This window comes from Triturus cristatus, chromosome 4_2 (genome assembly GCF_964204655.1).
Source record: "Triturus cristatus chromosome 4_2, aTriCri1.1, whole genome shotgun sequence".
In the NCBI taxonomy this organism is placed as follows: Eukaryota; Metazoa; Chordata; class Amphibia; order Caudata; family Salamandridae; genus Triturus; species Triturus cristatus.
Window position 1 is genome coordinate 468,508,179 of NC_140586.1, and position 26,933 is coordinate 468,535,111.

The 26,933-nt window shown below is 44.4% G+C and overlaps 1 protein-coding gene across 5 annotated transcripts in view; it reads right to left on the reverse strand.

Annotated features, from left to right (window-relative positions):
- Positions 1–26,933, reverse strand: part of LOC146834562 (interferon-induced protein 44-like) — a 307,969-nt gene that overhangs the window by 165,657 nt on the left and 115,379 nt on the right. For all 5 annotated transcript variants that reach the window (XM_085601966.1, XM_085601969.1, XM_085601965.1 and 2 more), the window contains 2 exons: positions 22,190–22,692; positions 22,055–22,106 (listed from right to left, as the gene is read on the reverse strand). In XM_085601966.1, the coding sequence (XP_085458092.1) occupies positions 22,055–22,106; positions 22,190–22,682 (545 nt within the window). In that variant the 5' untranslated portion in view covers positions 22,683–22,692. The remainder of the gene's footprint in view (positions 1–22,054; positions 22,107–22,189; positions 22,693–26,933) is intronic.

Sequence of the window (26,933 nt, forward strand, 5' to 3'; positions counted from 1 at the left end):
GTGCGGGGCTCGGTGTCGATATGGAGGTCGGCTTCTTTTTCGGTGCCGAAGCGTGTTTATCGGCACCGACGGTAGGCTGGCTCGAGCCCGAGCCACCGGAAAGCTTGCTTGGCTTCTTTGCCGGGCCCGAAGGTGCGGTGTTGGAAGAAGTGTCCTTGGTCTTGCCTAGGCCCGGAGGCGAAGGTGTGACTGGAGCCTTTTTCGGTGCCGGCAGGGGTGTGGGGGGGATCAGTACTCACGACCCTCTGCGCCGGGGTGATGTCCTCCACATCTGAGTCGTCGGCTTCGGAAGCGCTGACGAGGCCCTCGTCGGTGTAACGCTCTGGAGCGTCGATGCCTTCTCCAAAGATGTCGTTCGGAATCGTTGTCGAGGAGTGCGCCATAGTTCTTCTGACTCTTCGGTCCCGAATAGTCTTTTTGGACCGGAAGGACTTACACGCCGGACAGTCTCGAGCCTTGTGTTCAGGGGAGAGGCAGAGATTGCATACCTCGTGGAGATCAGTGTGGGGAAATTTGGACCCACATCGAGGGCACTTTTTAAATGGAGTCCTTTCCATTAGCCAGGACCGGAGCTTGGAGAGGCCCGAAGGCCGCCGTCGACGACCGGAACCGAAGGTCTGTGCCGATGAGAAGGCGCGTCGAGTGGGGGAGATTGCGTTCGAAACAATACCGCGGTTTGGGGTGAGGACTGCGTGTCGATTGTCGAACTGGAAGCTGTTTGGAACCGGAGCGCGAAGATTACATCCGAGCCCGATGGCGGAAAAAAACAATCTGAGGATGGAGCCGAAGCCCATGCGCATTACGATCCAAAGGAGGAGTCACCAACCTCGTGACTTCCAAAGACTTTCCAAAAGGAAAAACAAACTGCAAACATCCGGGCCCAACACCAGAAGGCGATCTATGCACAAGTGTGTAATCTGCAGCTCATATGCCTCGAACATATTGTCTTTCCCCAAAATACCAAAGGAAATTATGGAACAGTATTTTGTAAAGTACTGGAGATGCCGGGGATCGAACACGGGGCATCGTACCTGTAAACCATGCGCTCCACCACTGAGCCACATCCGCATGCCTGATAACGTCATGCAATTCCGGATAAACACACATACACACTCTATACCCGAGTGAGCACCTAACAATTTTTAAATGCAAAATTATACGACGTGCAATATGTACTCTAACATGCATTTTCCTACAGCATGCCAACCGTAAAACTTTAAAGAAATGAAGCACAAACGAGAACACACACTGCGCCACATGAAACCCAGCAAGCCTCAACCACGCTTTTTAACACATCCCTGGCCACCATAGCACCTGACACAACAAAATTATTCCAAATTGATTGAGCGCTGATCTCAACTTAATATTGAAAATAACATATGAAAATCAAAAATAGCACCAAACGTGGCCAATCCAGCATCGAACCCATAAACTTGGGTTCCGATCACTACTAGATCACTTAACTGAGCCAACACTTCGGTGCTCTTAAACGCTACACCATGGCCCCCTCCAATTCAGCCTGCAGGACACCTTTTCCACGTCACCGACGCTCTGGGGGCACCTGTCAGGACGGCACGTTCAGTTCATCCGGGCTGTACCGCACTGGGGCTTTCCAGTGGCTGACGGGGTCTGCAAGGGATGCCGTAAAATGAGAAATAAACACACACAGACTCCAGTTACAATCAAGGATGAATTTAGAATGAATTACGGCATTCCCCCGGGACCTGGCCCACCTGGGGGCTTATTTACAGGAAGCGCGAGAGTTCGTGCTTCGTTTTTTATTTTTTTTCTGCCAGATTTGTGACCCCAGCGCGAAATCGAATGATTTTCATTTAAAAAAATGTTTATTTTGGCCTTAGCAGGTCTAGGGGGTCAGGATGTTTCTACCCTGCCCTCTTTAATTTTTTTTTCCACCTTTGTTTTTCTGTTTTCTAGTGACTTGGTTCTACTGAGTCACAAGATGGCTGCCAACACTTCCTGGTGTGGAGTGTTGACAGCCAATTAGAATGAAGCTCGTGGTCGGGAGGGGTCGCGAATCCACCGCTGCCCTAGATATCGAAACTTTTATTTTTTGAATTTCTCAGCAACTACTGAACGGATTTACACCATTTTGAAAAGGCTTGCTTTCTGATCCAAGCACCACCTTTTTTGCCAAACTTGGGGTAATTCCGTTCAGTAGTTTGGGCTGTAGCCTTGCCCAAAGTTTCCTATGGGAAGGAAAATGCTACTTACCAGTATGCATCTGTTCTTGGCATGTAGAGCTGCAGAGTCACACACTGAGCATAAGTCGCCATCTGGTGGTGGGCCCGGATGATTACAGTTTGTTGTTGTCCTGGAAGAAGTCCTTGTAGTTACAAGATAGGTGACTCCTCCTATGGACTATAGTGCGCATGGGCATCAACTCCATCTTCAGATTGTTTTTCGCCATGAAGGGAAATGATGGAGTTATGTGTGAACAGAAAAGATGTCCATGTACGGTGTATCTAAGTAAGATAATACTGGAACAAATAAAGGTAGCCGGAAAGGTGGGTGGGCGTGTGTGACTCTGCAGCTCTCAATGCCAAGAACAGATGCATACTGGTAAGTAGCATTTCCGTTCGAAGCATATGAGCTGCAGATCACACACTGAGCATAGATTGCATAGCAGTTCTCTCCCTTAGCGGCGACCACCAGTATCTGTTGCAGTTGTCTGAAATAGTGCTTGCACATCTACACAATAATGTTTTTTGATTGTGTGTGGTGTAGACCATGTAGCTGCTTTGCAAATATCATCTAGTGGAATGCCATGGATGCCCCTATTTTATGGTTGGAATGAGCCCTAGGGGAAATGGATAAAGTATGTTTTGCTTTGTGGTAGAAAATCTGTATGCATTTCACAATCCACCTTGCAATACCTGTTTTTGAAATGGGATTGCCTTTGTGTGGTGGAGAGAAAGATACGAAAAGCTGTTTTGTTTTACGGAAGGACTTTGTCCTATCAATATAGTAAAGAAGAGGTCTTTTAAGGTCTAGTGTAAGAAGAGCTCTTTCAGCCACTGTTGTAGGTTGTGAGAAGAATACTGGCAACTCAACAGATTGAGGTGGAAATGTGAAAAGACCTTTGGTAAGGATTTTTGGATTAGTTCTTAGAACCACTCTATTTTGATGTATTTGTAAGAATGGTTCTTCAATTGTTAGTGCCTGGAGCTCACTTACCCTCTGAGTGATATGATAGCCACTACAAAAGAAACTTTCCATGTAGAGAAATGTAGCTCACATTTGTGTAGGGGTTCGATTGGAGGACCCATAAGTCTAGTGAGAACAATGTTTAAATTCCATACTGGTGAGGGTGGTACCCTGGGAGGAATTATTCTTTTGAGGCCTTCCATGAAGGCTTTGATGGCTGGAACTCTGAAAAGCGACAGATGTTGTCTGTTTTGAAGGTACGCTGCTATAGGAGCTAGATGTAACCTGATGGATGTATATGCTAAATGACATCTGTGAAGATGTAGTAAATAGCATATAATATGCTGGATGGAAACATCTAGTGGATTGATATTGTTATTGTTGCAGTAGATAACAAATCTTTTCCATTTGGCTGCATAGCAGGCTCTAGTAATGGGACGTCTAGCTTGTTTGATGACGTTCATGCAATCAGGCGTGAGGTTTAGGAAGCCAAATTCTAGGACCTCAGGAGCCAAATGGCTAAGTTCAGCTGCATGGGGTCACGATGCATAATCTCTCCATGGTTCTGTGTTAAGAGGTGTGGAGAGAGGCATAGTTTTTGATAATGTTTTGATTGTAAAACATATATACTATGCTACTACAAAAGTTGAATTAGTAGGCTAGGTGTACTACTGAGTGATACTACTAATGAGTGCTCCTACTTCTAAAATATATTAATCTGAGTGGCTGTGTGACTGGTCATTTGTGTGTGAGTGGATGTTTGAATGGTTGTATATGTATACATGGGTGTGTGAGTATCTCTGTGGGTGAGTGAGTGGCTGTGTGAGTGACTGTATGATGGGTGTATGAATGGCTGTAAGAGTGATTGACTGGGTGTGTAAGTGGCAGTATGAGTGAGTGGCTGTTTGAGTGGGTGTTTGGTTAAGTGAGTAGGTGTGTGATTGCTTCATTGGAGAGTGAGTGGCTGTATGGGTGAGTGAGTGGATGTGGGAGTGCATGTATGGATGTGTAAATGGGTATTTAAGTGATTGTGTGGGTATGTGACTGTTTGTGAGTGCTTGTATGGGTAGGTGAATGAGTGGCTGTGTTGAGAGGCTGTTTGGGTGTGTGAGGGGCTGTATAGGTGAATTGGTGTATGTTTGAGTAGCTGTATGGGTGAGTATGTGGCTGTGTCAGTAGCTTTATGGGCGAGTGACTGGTTGTATGAGTAGCTGTGTGAGTGAGTGGGTGGGTGGGTATGTGAGTCGCTCTATGGATGAGTGAGTGGCTTTGTGAATACCTGCATGGGTCTGTAAATGGGTATGTGAGTAGTTGTGTGGGGGGTGTAATCAGTGTCAGTGACGTCAGTCAAAGACAATATTATTTGGACCTTCAGTCTTTAGACACAACGCAAACAAGCATAACAATTGTTTATGAATACACTCATTTAAATAACCTGCATAATTTAGCAAGATAAAATAATCCATTCTAAAAAATCCAATTAAAACGGAGAAGCTTTAAAATATACCCATTCCTTCACTGTGACCGTGATTTACATTTACTAACTTGTTGTCATAGATTACCTAAACGTTGCTTATCTATATACACATACAAGCCTTTTTTACAGAAATCATAAACCTCTCAATAACACTTGTTATATCCAAGAAACACATTTCGATTAAAAGCTCTACAGCTTGTGCACCATTTTTAATACCATATTTTAAAAAGATTGAGCATAAAATCAATTTCCGCAGTCAGAACTGTTAGGCAGTCAAATAAAATATGCACAACAATGCATTTAGTGCCTTGGTCACATGTACAATTCCACCCAGAATCAATCATTGGCACTTTTATCTTATCATTATTATAACAAGGGTTAATTCCAACCTTAGCCTTAACCATTCACTTCTAAGTCAGCGTCTTGGAAATAAATTCACATACAGGAACCATGCTTCATTCTGCCACGACTTTTCGCTGCCCTTGAGATACTGTCAATCATATTCATAGGACAATTACTTACCTAATACCCTTAGCTCACTCTTTGCGACCTCGATTTGTAGATTCCGAGGGCACAACATAACCTTCATATCCCTACAAACTTTCTCCAAGCTCTTTCTGACCCCATTACCCTATGTCAGTTTGCTTTGCTGGATCTTATTTTTACACCATAGGGACACCTTTTGCTCCTCACAAGTACTCAGATGTTGTCAAAATCTTATGAACGCCACCTAGGCAAATATGTTCCAGGATACCATGCCTGTCTTCATTCTTATAGCATGAATCATAGAAGACCCTGGTAAGGGCAGTAAGCTTTTTAAACATTCTCGCTTCTCGCTCCTCGGCACCCCATTCACTTTTGCCACTCATGCCATTTGAGATGTCATCAGTGATTTCACTGACTATGTCTTGAATGATGTAATATCTGAGGTCATAAGCAGTGCATTGCGGTGGCATAAGTTATAGTTAGCTCAGATAACTATAACTGCTTCATTTCAGTGGTTTTTACAAGTGAACTCTGAGCCCAAGTATAACCTTCAGTGATGTTCCAATGTTTAAATTTTTTTTATTTGTTAACTATAACATCCCTGTAACCTTTGTTTTTTTTAAAGTGAATTTCTATGGTTTTGTAATGTTATTTCCTAACTATAACGTCCCTGAAACCTTTAGCTTTTTAAGTGAATTACTAAGTTTTTTTAATGTTATTCCCTAAATGTAAGCTTTGAGAGTGAGTGTGTGATTGTCTCAATGGATGTGTATGTCTGAGTGGGTCTGTAAGTGGGTGCGTGAGTGTTTGAGTGGGTATCTGAGTGGGTGTGCTAGTGTCTGAGTAGGTTTTCGAGTATCTCAATGAGTTTGTGTCAGATTGTGAGTGAGTACATGAATCTATGAGTGTATCTGTGAGTGGTTGTGTGAGTCTGAATCGGTCTGTAAGTGTCTGAGTCCCCTCTTCTGTTATGTTTTACATTGTCTGCCTGTTTTCTTGCCCTCTTCTGCTGTTTTACCATTTCTGTTAATTTTTCTGCCATCTGTTTTGCCTTTCCTGCTAGTTTTTCTGCCCTGTTTTGCCTTTTCTGCTAATTTTTCTGCTCCTTGTTTTGCCTTCTCCTGTTCTGTTTAGCTTTTTTCTGCACTCTGTTGTGCATTTGGGCAATAGAGGGGGGCCATTTTTGCCCAGGGGGCCCCATCCCCCGGGGCCCAGCTACACCTACCTGGGAGCCTTGTCCCAACCCAGGGCAACCTGTGTGTATCATTGGGGACTGCAGGGAGAGTCTCAAGGTCCCCGCAGTCCCAGCTGGCTCCCCACCTTCCACGGGAGCTGAGATTGCTCCCACATGCGGGGAGCTGCTAGAAATGCAGCTCCCTGTGTTCGGGAGCAATCATTTCATCTGTTTTCCCTGCCCGCTTGACGGCCGGTAATCAAATGAAAACTTCGCTCTCAGCAGTGGGTGCAGTTAGACAGCTCCCACTTGCTGAGAGTGGAGTTCGTGTTTGCTCTCATTTGGTTGGAGCTGTCACAGTTCCTGTCAAGTGAAAGCAAAACACTTATCTCCCAAGGGTGGGCACCTCAGATAGCAGGAGCCGGCCATGCTGGGTGGTGGTCCTCAGGGCCAGGTGTGGCTCTAGAAGGGGGACCATGTGGGCCCCCCTTCTTTACTACGCACGAGCTGGCTCCAGGAAGGGGGTGGTCTCTGGAGTCGTATATGCCCGGGAGGATGGCCGCATTTGGCTCCGGGAGGTGGTGGTGCCCGGGGATTCCGCAGGCCCCATATTAGTATTTATTTAGTCCCGGGGAGGTGGCGGCCCCCAGCGCACATGTAAGACCCAGGTAGAGGGGGTTCATGCGGCCCCCCTCCTTTATTTTAATTGAAGCCGGTCCAGGGCTCTATAGCCTAAAAGAGGAAGGGTCCTGCAGCCACAAGATCGGGATCATTCGCAGACAGGTCGCATCCCACATATATACAAATTTGGTTTTCTTTTAAGAACTCTAAAACTGCTGAATGGATTTACACCAAATAACAACAAGCATTTGCAATGCAAGAGGACTCGCATTCACGCGAGATCTATTGCATTGCAAACAGGAGGGGGTGAGAAGGCACGAACAATGGGAGTGCAAGGGGGGCGAGAAGGCACAGACTGCGGGAAGGGGGAGAAGGTATGGGAAGAAAATAGTGCTGTGCAACACTCGAAGTAAAGGGGCCAGTAGCCTTGGAAAGATACAAATGACGACATGGCCATCATAAGGAGAGACTAACAAGCCTATAAATCAATCGAGAGGCACCATTTAGGAACAACAAAGGCACAAGGCAATGAAAAATATGGGCGGGGGTGTGGGTGCGACTTCTCCCCCATACTCTATTACCACAAATCAACTCCAGAGCAGCTCTTGCGCGCTGGCTCAGGAATCGACCTAAAAAGGGCAATTTCTGGACCAAGAGCTAGCTTTCTGCCAAAATGGTTGCATTTCCATTCAACAGTTCGGGCTGTAGTCGTGTCTAAAATCTCTATGTGAATTAACATAGAAGAAACACTCTTTTGACACCACCTCTTTTTTTCTGCACCCCACTTTGAAATATCGCCCCGAAACTTACCATGCACAACTAGAATCACAGGCACACCTCTTTTTTGGACAATTTTTTTGTGAAGATTTGTCAACTGGCACCAAAGATGTAGGCAAGTCAAAAAAGCATTGGCATAGCCAATAGATCTTGCCTTTGGGACCTTATAAGTATTTAGCCATGCAACAGTTAATGTTGTTGCACCAAGGATATTGTGCTGCAACACTAAATACTTATAAGGTCCCAAAAGAGAGACCTATTGGCTATGACAATGCTTGTTTAGTTTGGTGATTCTTTGTCACTAAGCTAAAATGGGGACTGATTGTGAAAAACTTCAAGCTGTCAACAGAAGGAAAAGCTAAATGCACCAAATTTTAAAGCTTAATTTGTGCCAGTTTTTGCTGAGGCTCGACACCAGCGTTTACTTTCACATATTTAAATGCACGTTTAAAACATAATTCTAGTGCATCCGAGCCATTTTTACTGCTTTGTGTAGCCTGGATTTGTAAAACTGTCTAAAACTGCGATGTTTAGTAGAGAGCGTTTATACTGGCATGTGGCAGTGATTGTAGTTCCAGTTGGAAGTGCAACCTGCAGTGACCTCCTGATCAATACACTGTGCCCTCGCACTTGTTTATTTGTATAAGAAGCACTGTGGCCAATCGCTGTCAGGCGTTGGTGAACAGACATCAAGGAAGTTTTAAAGAGACAGAAAGCAGACCCAGCTGACAGAACATTAACTTTCTTCCTCCATGACATGGGTACAAACATACAATTTTTGCTGTTTACATATTTATAAAGTGAAAGCAATATACCTTCTCCACGTTTGAAATTAAAAACATAGGTTCTTGAAGTGAAATACATTTTTATTACATAAAGAGGGAACGAAGAGCAAAATAAGTTAGCTTTATGTTTAAAGCTATTATGGGAATAGATTTTCACTGTTGAAATATCGCGGACAAATAATTTACAAGCAAAACGTTTGCGGCATTCGCTTTCACAACTGTTTTTCTACATTTCTTTATATGTGGCACAGAAGTACAACTCAAGCACAGACTATGGCTGTGTATTTCTGAACAGCCTTTTACAAAGACGTTTTATTCCCGAATCATGTTATAGAACTGCTGGGATGTGCCGACTCTTTCCAAAGAAGCAAATTCACAACTATCTTTGCTGGTGTTTTTGGACCAGTCAGTCTTATTCATCTTGGTTCGTATGGCGGTCAGGTTGGGTGACTAAAGGGTTAAAGTTGTGAGCACGCCGGATAAGACCCTGTAGAGCTTCCTCATAAGGCAAAGAGAGGAAACTCATCCCCTAGGTTGGTACCATTAGCCTGTCCGTTGGGATATTTTTACTAATGGGCTACTCTGAAATGCAGACAAGCTTAGTATACAAAATGGGCACCAGGCTATGAGCCCCTAACTCTGTTCGTGCACTTATATGGGAGAAGATGTGGTGTTAAGGTCAGAGTTTCAGAGTCTGGCATTGGGAAACCAGGTTCGAGTCTCAGCATTGGCAAATCGCTTAATCTCCTCATGGCTATAAGGAAAAAAAATAATGAGACCTCGTAATGTAAAACGTGCTCATGTAAAGTACTTCAATACCTTGAGTCGAGTTTGCGCCTGCATTAAACTGCAAAATAAAAAAATGCAGGGCAGTGATGAGCGGTGGTAAGAAGTGACCTATGGGAAAGATGAAAGGCTTGCAGTACAAGTCTACTTTGTATTCGGCCATCATGCTTCCCTTCACAGCCCCTCTCTAAGCTAAACCCACTTTATTATTTGTATTGGTAACAAAGTTCCTTGTGTCATTCTGTAAACAAGGAATTTGCCCCATGTTTTCAATATTTTTGAGCCATGGAGATAGATTTTAGAGCCTTCTGGAGAGCTCAGTGCGCCTTAAACACTGTTTGGAATAAAGCACAAGGTTTTGAAATTGTAAAGTTAAGACCAAACAGTATGAAAGGTGCTCGCATGACGAACATGCAAGAATGCATCAACCGCGTGCCTACAGCAGGAAGACAACATTCCTTCATCTTTTAGGGGAGATGTGGCTAGCATGCTGCCAGCCTGGAGATGTGGGCTCTGATCAAGGCTGCATTACTTTGTAAACAAAGAGGAGCGGGCGCCATCTCAAAGCAGCGCCCCGCGAGTGGTGTGCATCATGAAAATTGCAAGCCGCCTTCACTTTTCAAGCACTCGCACTCGTGCTTTGGCGGCATCCACCTTGTGGGAGTGATCAGCGGCATGCTGTTTGTAATTAACGTGGCCGCGCCGCTGCTCGCTCCCGCAAGGTGGATGCCGCCACAAGAGCGAGTGCTTGAAAAGTGAAGACCGATGACTAAAGGCCCTCATAGAGCAGCGCATGCACGCTGCCTAGGCGAGACCTAAAAATGCTTTTCCTATGGAAACATGGTCCTAACAATAACTACCTACTGGCGGTCGCCAGTAGGTAGTTATAGTTAGGACCAAAGTTTCCATAGGAAAAGCATTTCTTGTTTTGCTGCTTGACGAATCTTCACGGAATTTACAAAAAAATCCCTTTTTGGTTCAGTTGCTGTGTTGAAAGTTTTGGGGAGATCCATCAAGCGGAGGCTGAGAAAAAAGTGGGTCCCAAAACGGGTTTTCCCCATGTTACGTCTATGGGGATTTTTTATTTGTTGAACACGACTACAGCCCGAATCGCTTAACGGAATTACAACAAATTTGGCAGAAAGCTAGATGTTGGTCAAGAGAGTCTGCTTTTTGTGATTTCTTGTAAATCCGTTCAGTAGTTTCAGAGATATTTAAGTTTAAATAATATAGATATCTGGGGACACAAGTCCTTGCACTGGACTTGCGGATCCAACTGAAATTTGATTGGCTGACAACACTTCAACCTGGAAGTGTTAGGAGCAATCTTGGGACTCTGCTTCAAGCCTAGTCCCACAAAAAGTGTAACAATTAAAGAAAAGCAGGCAGGGTAAGAATGCCCTTACCTCCCAGATATGGTCACGGGATCCCACAGCGACCCCACTTGGAATAAAAGTATTTTTTTATTACATTTTGCTGCAAATACGCAGGTGGACTCACAGATCTGCTGCAAAATGAAAAAAAGAAAAAGATGTGCGGGCTCCCATTGATTTGTTGATGTAATATTTGGTTTGCTTTTGGTGACAAGGTTTCTAACAGAGCAAGACAGCATTAGCCTTGAGGGTGTCACTCACTGTTGAAATGAGAAATGAAGTTACAGGGCTGGGTCTTTGTTTAGCATGCTTTTCAGTCTGACGAAGAAGAAGGACAAGCATAACACAGCAGCAGTTCTCGGTCTTAGAAGAGTATGAGGACAGACTACACTACTATTAGGTGTTAACAAAAACTGGTCTTTGGAACATATGTATACTGTTAGATTTGGGGGTCTCTAGTTGGCAGAGGTAGGTACCTTTGACCAAATAGGGACCCTTGCGTCTAGTCAGGGTAAGGAGGGACACTCCTAAAATAACCCCTGCTCACCCCCTTGGTAGCTTGGCACGAGTAGACAGGCTTATCTCAGAGGCAGTGTGCAAAACATTTGTGAACACATACAGTAATCAAGTGACAACACTACAGATGGACACCACACAAGTTGTAGTATAAAAAGAAGTATCTTAATATAGGTTTAACATAAGACCATAAACCACAAAAATCCACAATACTGTACTTTAAAAATGGTAGAAATAGCTTAGTACTCTTAAGATGTTAAATGTGACACTTTGAGTTCAATGTACCTTAGGATGCATAACGCTATACAACATAAGTGTTGCAGGGAAGGTGATGCGTCAGTTCCTTACACGCAAGAACGGTGATGCATCGGGTCCCTACTGATGCTTAGGGGATGGGTTGGCTCTTCTCGGCGAGGGGAGGTGATGCGTCGGTTTCTTACTATGCTTCCGTGGCGAAGCGGCCCGCAACGCCGTGATGCGATGAAGATCCGGTGCAATGAAACAAAGATGGTGTCTTCTTCTTGATGCAACACGACGCGTGCACGCCAGACGGCCATGCGGCGACTCAACGATTCTTCTGAGCTGCGACAGGCCCTGCGATACGCTTCCCGGTGATGCGGCGGCATCTGATGCGACGTCGATCCTCTTCTCTGGCGATGCGAGGCACTTCGGCAACGATGCGACAACTGCAGCTGCGGCGACATGCTTCTCTGTTGATGCGCCGGTGTCTGATGCGACGTCGATCCTCTTCTCCTGTGATGCGATGTGCTTTTGCATTGTGAAGCGACAGCGGCAGTTTGGCAACACGCTTCTTGCTCGTGAGTCACGCTTCCAGCTCCTTGCGACATGCAGTCCCTCAGAAAGCCTTGCACAGCAGCAGGCACTTCCAAAAGACTCTTGGGGAGCTGGTTGGCAAAGGTCTGTTGTCCCTGAGACTTCAGCAGGAGGCAGGCTCTCTCTCAAGCCCTTTGAGATCCTTCACTAGTTGATGAAAGTACACACAAAGTTCCTCTCTCCTTTCTTTGGCAGTTAGGCAACCACTGCCGGCCAATCCCCAAGCAGTCTCTCCTCAGTCTCTCTGGTTCATCTCCTCAGCAAAGGTTTCTTCTTGTTTCCCAAAAGTGATCTGAAGTTCTGTAGTCTGGGTCCCCTTTTTATACACAGTTTCTCTTTGTTCTCTGAAGGCAGAGAGGCCTTTGCCTAGTCCAAATCAGTTCTGGTCAGTCCTGGAGCACTTTGTTGAAAATACTCCATCTTTCCTTTCACAGTGTGGGCCAGGGACATCAGACCCACCACAGGAGGTGGAGCCAGTATTGTGGAGGGAAGGCACATCCCTATTCAGGTCCCAGGTGCAACTCCTCCCACCCATCTGCATGGGGATCTCTCTATTCAGCCCTGTGCTGACTCACCCTATCTCCTGGAATCCCCCAGCCCCTTTCACTCAAACTCCAGGCAAGGAATACACAACCTAGCAGAGGCAGGCTTGGATGGTTAGACAATAAAGGAATATGCTACTTACCAGTATGCATCTGTTCTTGGCATGTAGAGCTGCAGATTTACACACTTTTGCATAGATCGCCATCTGGTGTTGGGCCCGGATGTTTGCAGTTTGTTTTTCCTCATGGAAAGTCTTTGGAAGTCACGAGGTCGGTGACTCCTCCTTTGGATCGTATTGCTCATGGGCTTCGGCTCCATCCTCAGATTGTTTTTCGCCAGCAGGGAAAGATGGAGCGTAGTAACAACAGTGTAGAAACCCATGTGTGTTGTATCTAAATAAGATAGACTGGAACAGATACAGGTAGCCGGGGAGGCGGGTGGGCGTGTGTAGATCTGCAGCTCTACATGCCAAGAACAGATGCAAACTGGTAAGTAGCATATTCCATTCGAGGCATATGAGCTGCAGATTACACACTTTTGCATAGACTATATAGCAGTTCCCAACCTTAGCGGCGACCACCGGTATCTGTTGCAGTGGTTTGAAATAGTATTTTTAGTACAGCCTGGCCCACACTAGCTTGTTGCTTGGTTTGCACATCTACACAATAGTGTTTAGTGAAAGTGTGCGGTGTTGACCATGTAGCTGCTTTGCAGATATCATCTAGTGGGATGTTCCCTAGAAAAGCCATGGAAGCCCCTATCTTCCGTGTAGAATAGGCTTTAGGGGGAACGAAAAGTGTTCGTTTTGCTTTGTGGTAGCAAATCTGGATGCATTTTACAATCCACCTAGCTATCCTTGATTTTGAGATGGGGTTGCCCTTGTGTGGTGGAGAGAAAGAGACAAACAGTTGTTTGGTCTTTCTGAAAGGTTGTGTTCTTTGGATATAGTAAAGTAAGGCTCATTTGACATCTAGCGTGTGTGGAGCCCTTTCTGCAACAGTTTAAGGATGCGAGAAAAATACCGGTAATTCTACGGATTGGTTTAGGTGAAAAGGGGAAATGACTTTAGGTAGGAATTTTGGGTTGGTACGAAGAACAACCTTGTTCTGGTGCATTTGAAGAAAAGGTTCTTGTATGGTGCTTGTATCTCACTGACCCTTCTAAGGGAAGTGATGGCTACAAGGAAAGCTGTTTTCCATGTGAGGAATTGCAGGTCACATTTATGCAAAGGTTCGAAGGGAGGCCCTATCAGCCTTGTGAGAACGATATTTAAGTTCCACACAGGTGAGGGTGGTACTCTGGGGGGAGTTATTCTTTTGAGGCCTTCCATGAAGGCTTTAATGGCAGGTACTCTGTAAAGTGATAGGTGCTGCCTGTTTTGTAAGAAAGCTGCAATTGCTGCGAGGTGTAGCCGAATAGAGATATAGGCTAGATTACACCTTTGTAGGTGGAGCAAGTAGCATATGATGTGTTGTATAGACACGTCTAGAAGATTGATTGTGTTGTTATGGCAATAAACAACAAATCGTTTCCACTTGGTAGCGTAGCAGGCTCTAGTGGTAGGGCGTCTAGCTTCTCTGATGACGTTCATACAGTCAGGGGGAAGGTTTAGGTACCCGAATTCTAGGATTTCAGGAGCCAGATCGCAAGGTTGAGCTGAGCTGGGTCCAGGTGCCTGATCTCTCCATGGTTCTGGGTTAGGAGGCATGGTGAGAGGTGTAGTTTTTGGTGTGGTACTACCGAGAGTTCCAGCAGCGTGGTGTACCTCGTTTGTCTGGCCCACGTTGGAGCTACTAGGATCAGTGTGAGGGAGTGCTGTTGTAGCTTTCGCACCACTCATGGAATGAGTGGGAGAGGCGGAAAAGTGTACGCAAATTTGCCTGACCAGTTCATCCATATCGCATTTCCTTTGGACAATGGGTGTGGGTATCTGGCGGCGAAGCTTGGGCATTTTGTGTTTTCGTGGGTGGCGAAGAGGTCTATCTGTGGATGCCCCCACATTTGAAAGAACGGATGAAGAACCTGTGGGTGAAGTTCCCACTCGTGGATCTGTTGTGTCTGTCTGCATAGCAGATCTGCCACGGTGTTTTGGACTCCTGGGACATGTTGAGCTGGGAGAAAGATTTTGTGGGGAATTGCCCATCTCCTATGCTCTGTGCTAATTGAGAGAGCTGTGGAGAGTGTGTGCCGCCTTGTTTTTGAATATAATACATGGCCGTCATGTTGTCTGTGCGAATGAGGACTGCCTTGCCTGAAATACGCGGTTGAAAGGATTTCAGGGCTAGAAAGATTGCTAGTAACTCCAGATGGTTGATATAGAGTAACTTTTGTTGCGGCGTCCATGTGCCCTGCACTGTGAGGTGTAATAGATGGGCTCCCCAGCCGGAGAGCGATGCATCCGTTGTTAGTATTATTTGGGAAACCGGGTCCAGAAACGGTCGACCTTTGGAAAGGTTTGTGGTGTTCCACCACTGCAGAGAGCGATGGGTGCGACCGTCTACCAACACCAGATCTGTCAGTTGCCCCTGGGCCTGGTTCCATTGGCGCGCTAAGCACTCTTGGAGTGGACGCATTTGGAGTCTTGCGTGAGGCACTATGAAAATGCAAGAGGCCATCATCCCTATCAGTTGCATAAACACTCGTGCTGGAAGGGAGTGTTGAAGTACGAATTTTTGTCGCAAAGCCTGAATGCTTGCAATCCTGGCCGGATTGGGGTAGGCTATTACTTTTGAGGTGTCTATGGTGGCACCGAGGTATTGTTTTATGTGGCATGGTGTTAGCTGTGACTTTTGGTGGTTCACCGTGAAGCCTAGTTGGTGAAGTAGTTGGATTGTGTTAGCGGTGTGGTGTACACATTGGTTGTATGAAGTGGCTTTTATCAGCCAATCGTCCAAGTATGGGAAGACGTGAATGTGCTGTCTTCTGAGGTGTGCCGCCACCACAGCTAGGCACTTGGTGAATACCCGTGGTGCTGTTGTGACTCCGAACGGGAGCACTTTGAATTGGTAGTGTTGTCCGTCCACTACAAATCTGAGGTACTTTCTGTGAGCATGGTGTATTGGAATGTGGAAGTATGCATCTTTCAAGTCCAGTGTGGTGAGAAAGTCGTTCTGGGAGAGGAGCGGAAGTTCCTGCTGAAGCGTTACCATGTGAAAATGGTCTGAGTGTATGTATGTGTTTAGGGGCCGGAGATCTAGAATAGGTCGTAGAGTCTCGTCCCTTTTTGGTATTAGAAAATATAGGGAGTAAACCCCCAAATTTTGTTGATTGACAGGAAGGTGTTCTATTGCCTGTTTTTGTAGGAGGGAGATTACCTCCTGCTTTAGCAATGTGGAATATTCTTGTGACATTGGGCGTTGCCTGGGCGGAATGTTTGGGGGGGTAGATGTTAATTCCAGGCAGTATCCTGACCGAATTATTTGGGTCACCCATTTGTCTGAGGTGATGGTCTCCCAGACATGAAGGAAATTTGTGAGTCTGCCCCCGACTGAGGTGGAATGGTCTGGAGGGAGCGGGGGGAAGTCATTGGGTAGTAGGTGTGGCAGAACAGGCGTTGTTTGTTTTGCCTCTGCCCTTGTTGTTGTTACTCCTGTAGCCGCCTCTTTGGTAACCTTTTGTAAAGGTGGTCTGAGTAGGGGACTTGTACGATGTGGACGCTGTGTCTGAGGAGTAGCCTCTGGGTGCACTCCGAAAGGATGAGCGGCGAAAGGAGCGTCTGGGCGGGTGAGACTGTAAGGCCCCATTGATTTTGCTGTATCCGTGTCCTTTTTCATCTTTTCTAAGGCCTCATCCACCTTTGGCCCGAATAGATGTTCCTGGTCAAAGGGATGGTTAAGGATGGAGGCTTGTACTCCTGGTTTAAACCCAGATACCCTTAACCAAGCATGACGACGGAGAAGGATGCTGGTGTTAATGGCCCTGGAGGCTGTGTCTGCTGCGTCTAGGGCACAACGTATAGAGGTGTTTGTGATTGTTTTACCCTCTTGAATCAACTCGTTGGCTTTACTTTTATATTTTTCAGGGAGATGTTGCATTATGCTCTCTAATTCATCATAATGAGCCCTGACATATCTGGCTAGCAGTGCCTGAGTGTTTGCTATACGCCATATGTTGGCGGCCTGGGATGCTGTGCGTTTGCCTGAAGCATCAAGCAGTTTTGATTCCTTGTCAGGTGGTGATGCATCGCCTGACGCTTGTGAGTTTGCCCTTTTACATGCCGTAGAGACCACTAAGGAATCTAGTGGCGCTGGTCCCCTAATGTAAGAGGGATCTGAAGGAGCAGGTTTGTACTTCTTTTCGATACATGGGTTAAGGACCCTGGCTCTAACTGGGTCTTTAAAAACTTCGGCTGCATGCTTCACCACCCCTTTGAGCATGGGCAGTATGGAGGTGGACCTCTATGTAGTATCGAATGTGTCTAGGAGGAAATCTTCCTCCAAAGGGTCATTATGCATGTCCACCCCATGATAATGTGCTGCTCTTTGTAGAAGATGGTTAAACCCTAGTGAATCTTCAGGTGGAGATGGTCTAGAAGGGTAAATATCGTCTTGTGGGACGTTGGGGATATCTGGTATATGGTAATCGTCCCATGGATCTGGAGATCCTGTAGGGGTGGGGTCTTGTGGCACATCCCCTGTATCATAATATGGGTCCCCATGATCATCATCGTCTGGAGACGGAGTAGGAGAATGATGAGGTGGGGGTGGAGAGGGTGGAGGGGGGGAGGAGGAGGAGGTGGAGGAGGGGGTGGAAAGTATTCTGAATGGAGAGGTAGCAGAGTCCTTCCTCTTTGGAGGTGGAGGCGGAGCAGGCTTCTCCAAATGTCTCTGTCCAGTTTTTGGATCCTTGGTAAGAGTTTTTTGCAAGGGATCCGGTGTAAAAAACTCTGGTGAGGTAATTTGGTCCGTCGGCGCCGAAGGCGTCGGGGCCGATGATTTTGTAGCTTTTACCGTGCCGGTTTGATGTTTAGAACAAGTCTTGGGACCCTCCGGTCTCTTGGTCGGCGCCGAGATGTGCTTCGGCTTGGAAGTGTCGGTGACGGTGGCCTTGTGTGGTTTGGTCGGCACCGAAGATGGCGTCGGTGCCGAAGGGCTGGGTGTCGACCCCGAGGGTTTCGGTGCGGAGCTCGGTGTCGAGGTGGTGGCCATCTTCTTTTTCGGTGCCGAAGTGTGTTCCTCGGCACTGCGGGCAGGCTGGCTCAAGCCCGAGCCGCCGGAAGGCTTACTTGGCTTCTTCTCCGGGCCCGAAGGTGGGGTGTGTGAAGCAGTGTCTCTGGTCTTGCCTAGACCCGGAGACGAAGGCGTGACTGAAGCCTTTTTGGGTGTCGGCACGGGTGTGCGAGGGGGTAGATTGGTACTCATGACCCTCTGCGCCGGGGTGATGTCCTCCACATCTGACTCGTCGGCCTCGGAAGCGCTCGGAATGGACGTCGATGAGTGTGCCATGTTCCTTCTGGCTCTTCGGTCCCCAATAGTCTTTTTGGATCGGAAAGACTTACAGGCCGGACAGTCTCGAGCCTCGTGTTCCGGGGAGAGGCAAGGGTTGCATACCTAATGAAGATCGGTGTGGGGAAATTTGGACCCACATTGAGGGCACTTTTTAAATGGAGTTCTTTCCATGAGCCGGGGCCGGAGCCTGGGTAGGCCCGAAGGCCGCCGTCGACGACTGGAACCGAAGGTTTGTGTCGATGAGAAGGCGCGTTGGTTGAAGAGATCGTGATCAAAACAATACAGCGACTGGGGTGAGGATTGCGCGTCGATCGTCGAGCTGGAAGCTGTTCGGAACCGGAGCGCGAAGATAACATCGACGCCCGATGGCGGAAAAAAACAATGTGAGGATGGATCCGAAGCCCATGCGCAATACGATCCAAAGGAGGAGTCACCGACCTCGTGACTTCCAAAGACTTTCCAACAGGAAAAACAAACTGCAAACATCCGGGCCCAACACCAGATGGCGATCTATGCAAAAGTGTGTAATCTGCAGCTCATATGCCTCAAACATATGTTTCCCCCTCAAAAGACACCATTCCTACAGCACCCCAATGAAATATGTTGGATTTCCCTCTCTACTCTCATGCAGGAAACATACTTATGCTTGCCCATGACAGGAATTAACATGTATGTATATACAGGGTGGAACACTACCTGCAAATTGAAGCTGAATACTCAGAAACATACATCGCTGTTGTTCACCAACTTATAGAGTTAGACTCACCAGTAAAGTAAATCTGCCCTTCTGAGTAGGTTTGCGAATACAGATCTTTCAGGCCACTAGTATGTATGCCTCATATCAAAATGCACAATGTACATGGTAAGCTCTACCAATCCTATTCTGTGACTTAGGTTTGGCGAATTTTGATTTAAAAAATGTGCATTCTGTGCATATAAAGAGGGCATAGGTCCACATTATACTTTTAGAATCAGGCGTTGGTGCATGTGAAATAATGTGGTAGTACATTTAAAAAATTGTACGCGTCAGTCTGATAGTGACTCAATGAGTAAAATAAAGTTTTATGAATCAGTCCATTAGGGAATCAATGCGGCAGTTTGTGGTAGACATTAGCTAAGCGAAAGCACCATGGGCCCTGATGCAAGAAAGGAAAATGGGACAGCTGTCCACTATTTTGGCAGTAAAATACAGCCATAAGTGGAGTTTGGTGCACCTATAAAGCCCCATGGGCATCATCGCCACTACTGATGTTACACCTCAGGTGGTGGAGTCAAAATCTCACCACCATAGGTAAAATCCGCACATCCTGCAGTTGGTAACTTTGAGAGCTATTTTTCTTTTATCAGCAGTTAACAGTGAATCAATTTGATGCCATTCTTTCATCATACATCGTTTTGACACACAAAGATGCTTAAGCTGAACACACTACTGCAGGGGGGATTCATAAATGGCAATGTTTAGGGGCAAAATAACTTGGATCCTTGCATTTAATGGTAAAGCAGAATAACACAACTACATTCTGCATTATAGCAAATTAGCTTTTTCTGCATAGTCACCTCAGATTGTCCACCTTTTTCTGAACCCTATTTATGCTGGCTTTAGGAATCTAAGCAATTTAACCCTCCTAAACAGGAGAAGTCTGTCTATGTCCCCCCTTCAAAACATGGTAACATTGATCTATCCCTGAATTACATACTTTACCTGCCTTAAAGTCCATATTACATGGTGTACAAAATGCACCCATGGTCTTGAAGTTAAATGTCTCCTGTGGACTGCAGCACCTGTTGAACCATCCACAGGGTTGGCCTATAAAACATGATATATAGCCTACCAGGTGTAGCTTGAATGCAGCAGCCTAAAGACCTGCTGCTAAACCTGTAAAAAAAACGTTCTGAGAACAGGGAAATCCTGCTCTTAAAATGTTGATTAGTCGTCCCTAAGTACACCTTGTAGCCCACAAGGTAGGATGCCTGATATTTAAAAGTGGAACAAGTGAAAAATTCAAGTTGGCATGTTCTTCCAGTGACTATCCCTAAAACGTTCATTACACTGGCATAGCTTTAGCTGGATCTTGAAAAATGTCAAAGCATAGGTCATTAACTTTAATCTGTGACTTCTGACAACAAATAGCTAGAATTGCTATTCAGGGAATATTTTTCATAAATCCAATTCCTTGGCGAAGTTAGATTTTTAACAAATATTTAGGAAAAGTAACATTTGAAAAGTTACTTTTTTCCTTCTCGAAACTCTTGGCGGTTTATTTGCATTAGCCCTCCAGCAACTGTCCTGCCTGTATGTGAATATAATCAGGTGTGAAAACTGCTCCCAGAAAACAAAAATGGCCTAAGCCTGGAGACAGGATGGGATGGGTTGGGAGCAATGTGATAAATAAGTGCTCAGAAATGTCAGCTGGTGTGGTCCTAGGAACTTTATTTATTTGAAAAGAACAAGGATGAGACCGGCCAAATCAGTTATTAGTAGAAGTGGTAAAAACCTAGGAGGTTAAAGCTCTTTGATCCATGGCACTATCCCAGTGAGAGGGAGAGGTGGTCCCAGAAGAGTGGACTGCTCATTTCTCTGGCACACCTGTGTGTGGACACAAAGGAGCTGCACAATAGAGGAAGAGTTCCCCCATCTTGCATTTTAGGAGTCAAGTGCACTGCAAGGGGGCAAGGAGAAACTACTGGAAGAGTGGGTAGGGTTACCCTGGAAAACATTTCACCCGCAACCATAGACTATCATTGGAGTTTAGTAGTGCTATTTTCACTTAAAACTTTAAAAACTGATATCTCTGGTTCCCCGTATTGGATTTTTGTCATTCTTTTTATTATTAATTACTCCAGTTATCCAATTAGGATTTGGATTCTTATTGTTTGGTGTTTTTAAATTTATCACAGTTTTGGTACTCCATAAATGCTTTACACATTGACCTATGTTAAGCATGTATTCTCTCTTCCATACCAAGCGGATAATTTTGTGACTTTTGGATTCATCCAGACAAGTAGTGTATGCGAAATAACAGCAGCAAACAACTGAATTTCAATTTGTTAGTGTTATGTGGTCATGGATGGGGCGAATAAATAAGAAATAACCTTCCATTGGCCTGCATACTTGCCTCTTCTGTCCAGAACACTTTATAACAGTTACCTGCCATGTTTACTATTTACTTACCTATCTTGATTTACAGCAGAGATGGAAACATTGTACTTTACTGCAAGAGAAATGTTTAGCTCCTTGTCGTGGCTAGCATTTTATCTCATACTTTAACATATACTTTATGTGGGTTCATACCAGCACCTCTCTCTTGTCTAACTCAGAGTTCAGTTCTGCAACTTATTTAATGGTTTTAACTCTTGTGTTTGTTCAAACACTGTAACATTTCTGCCTTACCATAGTTTCAGTTCGGATGATTTGTTTTTTTCCACTGATTCCACCACTGATGTGGGGAAACAGTTTTTTATGCCAAATTTAGCACTCCATGGGAACGCACTGCTTTCCTCACTTGCTCCCCGTTTCAGCTTCCCTGCACCCTGCTCTCTTAAATTTGGTAAACTTGAGTTTTATTTTTTTATTGTTTTCCCATTCTTAGATGTCCAAAGGGCATTTTTCGAATTGTAAATTAGGAATAATCTAAACACACTTGTCAAACCAAGCAAGCATTAGCAAAGCCACTACCTCTTCAACTGGTTGAAACAAATGCAACCTACTAGCTTTGCCAATGTTTGCATTAATGTTTACTCCTTTATGAATAAGCAAAAAGACATAGTTCTCAGGACTATGGAAAACTCCTAGTCACTTTTGATCACACAAAGATAAACCACTATATGCCATCACATGAACCATGCCCTAGTTTTTTAAATTTGGTAACTGACCTCAATTACGTAACTAAGCATTTTATTTTGAACTGTAACATGACGTGATCTTACACACCTTTAATGGAGCCACATTGTTATAAACAAAGGGCATACATGAAAATTTGATCTCAGCTAAAATATCTTGAAAAGTTTATTAGACTATATACGTTCAGAAATGTTATGCTTGGTATACTTGACTTAAAATGTAAACTTACTCAGCAGTCCAATTGATCTTCCTCCATTGTATATCTATTGCATCACCAATACCTACAGAAACATATACAAAAAATAAGTTGTGGGGATACAGGTACATTCATAAAGTCAAAATGATGTTGGGATTGCGTACTTACTTTCTACTCGAAACACTTCACACTCAACAAAGGTAGGGTCATCTCCATACAAGTCAGCAGCATTGAATTCATAATAAGCTGTAGCACTGGAGGTGAGCTGCATAGCATTGCAGAGGAAAGTTAAAGACCCATTACCAAAGTTAGGGCCGTGGGATGAATGATCATAGATGGCACCTTCTGAATCTTTGACTGGAATTTTCAGAGGAGTGTCTTTCTTTTCACCTGTGTTTAGGCGGAAGAGAAATGCCTTTCCATCTTTCACCAACACTTCCCTAGACTTGAACCCCTCATTTGAAAAACCTCCAAAAATAAATCCTGGATTGGTATATGCCACAACTAAAGTAGGTCCTTGTGCATCACATTTTGAATGAAATGCCAAAGGGGTAAAACCGTGGACACTTCCCTTGAACAGAAGGCACAACCGCACATTTCCCAAAAGTTGACACAGTTGTTTTTCTTCATGTTTCTCCAATCTAGTTTTGACTTCAGCCATTCTTTCAAATCTGAAGAGAAATAATAAAGGAAAAAGGTTTTTTATCAAATAAAACATTGTGTCGCTGCATCTCATAAGTAAATTGCTATGCATATTATAACTGTGAATATTATAAATGAATGTCTGAAAAAAAATCTGAAAGCTGAAATACTTACACTTTGGGCCCGATTTAGACTTTGGCAGACGGAGTAATGGCAGTCAAGGTGGCAGAGGACTTTTACAAACACCACCCTGACTTTACTCCGCCCATCTAATTTTGAGTTCAACAACGGTGCAGCAGTGAGCTCTGAGTTTCTGTGAACCGCCAACACGGAGGCTCACACAGAGCCATTTAAATGTTTGTTATGCATCTACACCAAACTTTTTAATGTTTGTTCTTTTCCAAAAACCTAAAGAGACTGATAACATGGGAGTTGTCACAGGATATTCCTGGTGGTGGCAGAAACTACAAAACAAAAGCCATTCAATCACCCCATCAGGATGTCTGAGGAACGTTTACACTAACGGAATACATTTTACTCCATCAACGTAAAACTGGCAGTCCACCCAACGTAAAACAGGGTAGTTGGACAATGAGTTTGGCAGACAGGTTGCTCCCTCACCTTTGGGCACTTTGTCCAAATATGGAATTATCATCACACATACACTTAATTGAGAAAACTCAAAAGCTAAGCACATGTAAAAATCAATACGTAATTGAATGTCCTTGTGCTCTTAAGTATGTCGGAAGCACCATCTGTGAGCTAAAAAAAATGTTCGACCTACCATAAACAAAGAACGCAGCAATTTTGTAGCAAAACATATGGAGTCTCACCATGAGGTAGATTGGAAATTACTGAAATTCTATGCTATTGAGAGTGTGGACTGCCATGAGCGGGGCGGGAATAGAGAAAGGAAGCTGAGAGAAAGAGAATTGCGTCGGATACTGGCCCTTCCCACCTACACACCATATGGATTAAATCAAGATGAAGAATTATATGTACATTTAGATTAAAGGAATCTATCAATACGTGCTGCTTCTCAAAGTTTTAATTAATCACAAAAATTCACTATTAATTTTTTAACTCATTTTTTTACACGGAAAAGGAGTATATTGGGGACAGACTTTAATTGGAAGCCTAATTTGATGGGACTAACATTATTTAACAGACAGAGGAATCCAATTGAAGGAGTAAGTGCAAGCTCAAGACACTAATAACTAGTCCGACCACCCACTGGAGAGTTTAGATTGCCCTGCATGCTTAAACCTACAGGAGGGTTGGACGCTGCTTTTTGAGCATTATTGCACACAATTATTGTGGTAATGAATTATAAGAATTGTCTCTACATTTGCATAAGATACTCCATGAATTGATTTATAATAATATACTATAATATTATTAAGTATGTCCTGATCCAATACTGAATCCCCTTGGATGATAATTGAATGAAATGCACAATGGTTTTTTTGGACAGTGTCACTTTTTTCAAAAATGAATTTTTACCTTTTTTTTTAAACTACGTCTCCCAGAAAGCTTAGCGATGTATGGAAAGGAAATGATTACGGAAGTCGCAATGTATAACAATGTATTTGATTTGTCCAAACATTTCGCTGAGTGTAAACCGTAAACAAGGTCTCAGGAAGACCTAAACGCGTTGGTTTGAGGTAGTTGCCGTAACAATTTGGAGATTGCTGAGATTTCAGGAATTTAAATCTCCCAGTGAGTGCGATCCATTCTTCCACTGTTGGAAGGTTTTGTTCGATTTAACACGGCATGGCTCAGCCGTTGGAGTACGCACCGCCGAGAGCGCCGAAAAATACCCAGCAAGGATGATCTGGAGTGTAAAGGATATATATATATATATTTATTATAGTACAAACAATACTAGCCCCCCATGGATATGGTGAGACAAACAAGGTACAGACCACCAGACGTTGAGTTTCAAGTTCAAAAAAGTACCTTTTATGAAATCATGGCACATCCTATAGTTCAGGCTAGTGCCTGTCATGGCGCGTTTCGACTGTTAATGGCACGGTCTTGATAAAATGACACGCTGCCCAAATGCCATCATTTAAATAGTGAAAACAGAAAACAACCACAGTGCAACACAACAAATAAAGCTTCTAGACATAATAAAAAAGACTATGGGATTAATGTGCATAAATAGAAATGTCAAATTCATGGAAACATAACAAAATATATTATCATTTCATTATTTGCCACTCCAAAATGTAAATAATGTCCTGCAATTATGGAACATAATTGCTGTTAATCAGAGATCATCATAATTAAATAACAGATAACAATGTAGCAGCGCACATAGATGGTGAATACCACAGTACAATGATATTTTCTTAAAGTGCAAGTGCTGGATTCTCAAAGTGCAAAGAGAGTCCATTCGTAATTGGTGCATTAATCCACATGGATAAGAAAAACACACTTTTACTAAAATTCATAGAAACTCTGATAAAAATGTAATCGCAATGGTTGTGGCGAACGGACATTTTTATATGTAAAAAAACATTAAGCAGCAATAGAAGACCCCTTTCTTTCAATAGTCAAAGAGCATAGACATAATGTGCTACTGCATGATCCATACATTGCAATAAGTTAAAGTGCTAAGGTGTTGTTCAAAAAGATAAAACATCTGATAACGACATGAAGCTGCCCAGAGCTTACATAGTAATCCTCCAATTTGATAATAAATAACAAAAACAAATCATAAATCAGGACAAAATTGTAAATTGCCTGAAAACTGATGTAAACACTTATCCCTGAATAGATGTTAAGAACCACAATTGGGAGTATGACCAAAGATTACAAAGTTCTAAACACCTAGACGACAAAAACAGTTTTCTAAAACCAGTTATATAGACAACGGTTTTTAGGTCGAGCTTAGCGCAGCGCGCATGCGCTGCACTAGGAAAACAACCTCTTGGAATCACTCTGGACTTTTCACACGCTCGTGCGTGTGTTTTTTCCCTGCATTATTTCAATAGGTCTTTGCGTGTGTCTTTCTAAAAAGACAGCACGCAATTGGGCAAAGGCGGCTGCATGTACCACCTTTCCCAGCAAATATATCCGCCCAAGGCCTACAGCTTGCAGTTACGAGCAGGGGTGCCATCTGTTCAGGGTCATGTCACCATCTGTTTTTAATTAGCGCGTTCGCTGCGCTGCCGTGCTCACTCACCCTGCTTCTCTCTTGCACCATTCTTTTTAACCAATCCTCCCTTCACATGCCAAATGCACACGCACAGCCCTGCCAATGCTCTAATTGCAATGAGAAATGTGTGCATTCGCGGTCATGCTAGGCCCATTGCTGTTGACTTGTAGAAGGAGGAAGGCAGCAAAATCGTGTTTTGACAGTGGCGGCAGAGGTAGCGAGGCCTCTGCTTACACACACGGCTCCTGATTTTCTCTACAGTGCTTGCTTTCTGATTTGGTACTAGCATTATATAATGCAATCTTAACTTCAAGGCAAGCAACCTATTAATCTTATGTTTGACCTCACAGCCGCAGGTTCGAACCCCAGCGCGTCTGCTCAGCCTTTCATCCTACTAGAGGCCGACGGACTATTTAACACTTGGTCGGCAATAAACATCTGTTACTCTGCACCAAAATGCAGCATACTCCAGCCCCGCCTTCACTTGCACACTGGGATAACTCACTTTCGCCTCCTTTCAATTTGGCTCCTGATTTCCTAAACTGTGCTCACTTTCTGATTTGGTACTGATTTGTTACTGGCATTATGTAATAGGAGCCAGCAGTGGCGGCGTGTAGGCTGCCATGTGTTTTGGGTCAGGTTTCATTTCCAGACCTTGCCACTTTCATTAGAAGGCGCGTCCCCTCCACCCCACCTCCACAAGAGTGCGCTTTCTCTAAAACACAAAGGAACAGAAACTAAATCAATTACAGTGACATCTTACTTTTCAGCTGAATCATCAGCACGGTCTAATCTGGGGCCTTGGCCAACAAGCCTACCCTGGAAGGCAACAAGCAGCTGCTACAGTAGTTAAAGCTTCTTAAAGACCACTCATGTCTTGGGGAGGAAGGGAACGATTCTCGTGGGGTTTCAGTAAATAGCTACATTGTGATGCTTAACCATTTGTTGACCAGATGATCATGCTTCTGGTTAAACAAAACAGAAGAACGTTAGCAATCAGCATTTAGCCTAACTATTGTGGAGAAAAACCAAACATTTACAGCAGGCAGGCATAGCGTAACTCTACAGAGAGCATCTTTTCGCTCCCCCACCTCAGAAATCTGCAAG